We start from the raw sequence: 5128 nt of genomic DNA on the forward strand, positions 1-5128 counted from the left end.
TTATTTTTTTCCTCTGTTTCTCTTGTTCTAACCAATGTATTAGTGAAAATTCTGCTACTTGTGATGTCTGGGATTTGTTGTCTATATTTTTGGTATTGGATTTTGACTGCTAAACTTGTTTCTTGTTACAGATTTTCTTGCTGCTTGGGCTTTAGCAAGACCCTGATATCATCAGTTTAGGGGCTTCCTCCACACTATCCTGTGGCCTTGGCAAATATGTCAATACCTTTACATTCACTGCAATTCAGCAATATGCTGAGGGAGGAAAATGACCCCCCAAACAGAAGGATGACCTTTTCTGGACCAATGGTAGAGAGCAGAGAAGAGCTCCAAATTCTGTCATCATGTGTACAGCCTATAGTTTCAACTTCAGCATCAGACCCTGATGGAATGTCCACACAGCTGATGACATCCCCAGAACCTGACACCATGTCCACACCTCTAATGGGAGTACCAAACTCTGGAGAATTGTCCTCACCACTAATGCCAGTCTCAGACTCTGGGGCACTTTCCCCATTCTTAATGCCAGCTTCAGATTCAGAAGCACTGTCCCCATTGCTAATGCCAAACTCAGACTCTGGGGCACTGTCCCCATGGCTAATGCCAACCTCAGATTCTGGAACATTGTCCCCACTGCTGTCCACTTCAGACTATGGTCTAATGTCCCCGGGGCTGATGACAATTCCTGACTTTGGAACAATGTCTACAACACTAATGGAAGCACCAGATTCAGCAGAGATATCACCTTTGGCAATGCCAACTCTATCTTCAGAGGCAATATCTACATCTATAATGAGCACTGCATCCTCTGAAGAGATGTCCACACAACTGATGCTAGCCCCAGATCCTGGAGAGATATCGCCACTCCTAATGCCAGATATAAATCTTGGAGTGATGTCCACACAGCCAATGTCAGCTCCAGGCTCTGAAGCAATGTCACCACTGCAAATCACAGATGAAGACACTGAAGCAATGTCCAAAGTACTAATGACTGCCTTGGCCTCTGGAGAGATATCTTCACTGATGATGTCAGGCACAGATTCTGAAGCTATATCCTCACTGCTAATGTCATCCCTAGCTTCTGGAGCAACGTCAAACCACCCAACAAGCACCCAGGACTCTGGGGAAATGTCCACCCAGCTAATGTCAGGCCCAGACCTTGGAGGAGTGTCTTCACTGCTAATGTCAACCCCAGGTTCTGGAGCAATGTCCACGCCACTCTTGTCAGGTCCAGATGCTGGAGAAATGTCCACGTTGCCAAAGCCAGTCCCAGACACTGAATCAACGTCCCCACTGCTGATGACAGCCCTAACATCTGGAGTAATGCCCACCCAGCTGATGCCAGCCCAAAGCTCTGGAGTGATGCCCTCTCAGTTAAAACAAAATATAGACTCTCAAATCATGTCTACTCCACGGATGAGAGCAACAGCCTCTGGGGGGATTTCCACATTGCCAGTGAAAACTTCAGACCCTGGAGCAATGTCCGCACCAAGAATAAAAGCCCCAGCCTCTGGAAATACATCTACATTGCTGAAGACGGTCTCAGACTCTGGAGCATTGTCCACCCCACTGGTGATGGTCACAAACTCTGAAACAATGTCCATGGAGCAAATGTCAACCACAGCCTCTAGAGTGATGTCCACACAGGTAACAGTGGCCAGAACTTCTGAAGCAACATCTATGGGCTTCATGAAAGCTGCCAACAATGGGGCAACATCCACACAGCAAATGAGAACCCAAGCTTCTGGAATGATGTCCATGCCGCTAAGGAAAGCTCCAGATTCCGGAGCAATGTCTACACAGCTAGAAACTGCCCCAGCCTCTGAAACAGTGTCTGTGCTACAACTGACAGCCCCAGCCTCTGGGACAATGTCTACACTGCAAATGAGAACCCCTGTCTCTGGAGTAATGTCCATGTCACAAAGGAGAGTCACAGCCCCAGGAATGACAGCTGTACCACATATGAGAGCCCCAGCCTCTGGAGCAATGTCCACACTGTCAAAAAGAGACACCACCTCAGGTGTGATGTCCATGCCACAAACAAGAGCTATGGCCTTGGGAGAATTGTCCAAGCCACTAATGACATCCAAAGCATCAGAAACAATGTTCATGCAGAAAATGACAACCACAGCTTCTGGAGAGATATCCACTATACCAATGAGTGAAAAAGCTTCTGGGGCCATGTCCTTGCTGCAAATGACAAACACTACCTCTGCAGGGATGTCTATACCACTAATGAGAGCCCAAGCCCCTGGAGACATATCCATATCACAAATTACAACTGCAGCCTCCAGAACTATGTCCAAACCTCTAAAGAGAGTCCCATGTCCTGAAGCAATGCCCACAGAACTAATGAAAACCTCAGCCTTTGGAAAGATGCCCAGACAGCCAATGAGCACCCAAGATTCTGGAGAGATGTCCAGGTCACTCCTGAGATCTATGACCTCTGGAGGGCTATTCCCACTGCAGATGCAAGCCCCAGCCTCTGAAATGCTGTCCACACCAAAAGTGATAACCCCACCCTCTAGGGAGATGTCCACACCACCAACAAGAGCCTCAGACCCTGGAGAGATGTCCTCCCTGCTCCTAAGAGCGTCATCATCTGGAGACATGTCCCCACCACTGGTGAGACACCCTGCTTCTGGAGAGATAGTCACTCCTCAGAGACCCTCAGCTTATGGAGAGATGTCTATTCCACAGATAACAGCCACAGCCTCTGGAGGATTGCCCATACCACATATGAGGGCTCCAGTCTCTGGAGCTATGTCCACAAGGCTCATGAGATCCACAGCCTCTGGAGTGATGTCCATGCCTCAAATGACTGCCATAGCCTCTGGAGAGGTGTCCAAGCCACTGATGAAAGCCCCAACCTCTGGAGCAATGTCCACACCACAAATGATGCCCATGGCTTCTGGAGAGATGTACACACAAGCAAAGCAAACCCTAACCTCTGGAGTGATGTCTGCACCACAATTAAGGGCTCCAGTCTCTGGAATTATGTCCACACCACTATGGAGACCTTCAGCTTCTGAAGATGTGTCCACAGAGTTAATGAGAGCTCCAGCCTGTGGAAAAATGTCCACTGCACAAACAACAGCGATGGCCTCTGGTGGGAAGCCCAAGCCATTCATAAGAGCTACAGCCCCTGGAACAATGCCCATGCCATTGATGTCAGCCATAGCTTCTGGAGAAATGTCTAAGCCACTAATGGAAAGCATGGTATCTGGAGCAATATCCACACTGAAAACAAGAGTCACAAGTTCTGGATCTATGTCCTTGCCACAAAAAGCACACTCAATTTCCGGAGGGATACCGGCACCACCAATGAGAGCCTCAGCTTCTGAAGCAATGTCTACACCACTTATGAGAGCCTCAGCTTCTGGAATGATGTCCATGCCACTTCTGAAAGGCACAGCCTCTGGAGGGATGTCCACACCACAAATGAGGGCCTCAGTCCCAGGAGCTATGTCCACACCACAAATGGCAGCCACAGCCTCTGGAATGATGTCCACTCTAGATATCAAAGTCACAGACTCTGGAGAAGCATCTTACTCTCACAATAACATTACAGCCCCTGGATCAAAGCCCACAACACATGAGACTGCTACAATGCCTGAAACTGTGAAACCACCACCAAAGGAAATTCCATCCTTTGGCATGCTGACCCCAGCACTCTGTTACCTCTTAGAAGAGCAGGAAGCAGCCCGGGGTTCATGTTCTGAGGAGGAGGAGATGGAGATTGATGAGGAGAAGCAAATGAAAGGATTTTTGAATGATTCAGAGAAAATGGCATTTCTGGTGTCTCTTCATCTGGGGGCAGCAGAAAGGTTGTCCATCTTGCAGCTGGAGGTAGGAAATCCCCTCTCAGATGAAAATAAATCTTTCCTGAAAAGATCACAGGGCTTATATAATTCCCTCTCTGAGATAGACATCCTCAGTGCTGTTCTTTGCCACCCCAAGCAGGGCCAGAAGTCAGTCAGGCAGTATGCCACTGACTTCCTGCTGCTGGCCCAACATTTGTCTTGGTCTGATGCCATTCTACGCACCAGGTTTCTGGAAGGACTCTCAGAAGCTGTTACCACCAAAATGGGACGGATCTTCCTTAAGGTGGCTGGCAGCCTAAAGGAGCTGATAGACAGGTCTCTCTACACTGAGTGCCAGCTGGCTGAAGAGAAGGACTCCCAGGGCATCTCAAGCCAGGTTCAACAGTCATCCTGTAAGCGGAATAGTGAGGAAGCGATGGAGAATGAACTGAACTCTCATCAGCAGACTGAGGAGGTAATAATGGGGATATATACTCAAGGTTTTTGAGCTTAAAAATGAGAAGGAAATGATGAGAAATATATCTTGCTCCTTTGAATAGAATAAGGAAGAGGCAAAGGGGAGGCATTGAGATCCTAGGCTATAACCCCCAACCTGGAGTTTCATCGGTGGGCCTAGCCATTACAATTATTTTGGGCATGTTAACCACTTTGAGGAGCAAAGCCCTGTCAAGTTATTGAAGTCCTAGGATGGTTAAAGTATTAAGTGTTCTTATTAGGGGAAGCCAGCTGAGCTCAGTCCCAACTCAAAAGGGAGGGGTCCTTTGGGGGGCTGGGTCTCACCTACAGCCACATGTGTTATGGACGCAGGTCACTAGGAAATTTTGCTACCCTTGTCTTATCACACTTTTTACAAGTAAAGTACATTAGCCAGGTTCCTTGATCTGTGAGGTTACTGAAATTATCCAAGCAGAACACCCCTTCTCACAGTAAGTGTGGCTCTTATCTCTGCTGTTTTTTTTTTTCTCACTACCAGCACCAGCATGTCCCCAAACGCTGTTACTACCTGAAAGAGCATGGAGACCCCCAAGAGGGTCTACACAACCAACTTCGACAGAGTGCAGGTCATCAGAAGGCCTCCACCAACAAGTAATGTTCTCTGGACTCTTCTGTGATATCTGACTTGGCTGCTAACTTGAGGACTGGTTCCTGAACCCATTCCATTCAATTACATCATAAATCTTGTGGCCTTCCCCCTTCAGCTTCCCCCTCTAGGCACATCCCACCCTATCTTTCACTTGGGTGACATGACCTTCTCTTTTACCCCATATGCCTGTGACTTGCCTCGACAATCAGAGTGTGGACTT

At 48.0% G+C, this 5128-nt stretch overlaps 1 protein-coding gene across 1 annotated transcript; it reads left to right on the forward strand.

Annotated features, from left to right (window-relative positions):
• The first annotated feature begins 213 nt into the window (after positions 1-213).
• On the forward strand, positions 214-4914 carry RTL9 (retrotransposon Gag like 9). Its single transcript, XM_036271786.1, has 2 exons — positions 214-4278; positions 4798-4914. The coding sequence occupies exons 1-2, from the start codon at positions 217-219 to the stop codon at positions 4912-4914; spliced, it is 4179 nt and encodes a 1392-aa protein (XP_036127679.1). The 5' UTR covers positions 214-216.
• The last annotated feature ends 214 nt before the right edge of the window (positions 4915-5128 follow it).

Source organism: Molossus molossus, unplaced genomic scaffold (assembly GCF_014108415.1).
Source record: "Molossus molossus isolate mMolMol1 unplaced genomic scaffold, mMolMol1.p scaffold_m16_p_2, whole genome shotgun sequence".
Classification (NCBI taxonomy): domain Eukaryota; kingdom Metazoa; phylum Chordata; class Mammalia; order Chiroptera; family Molossidae; genus Molossus; species Molossus molossus.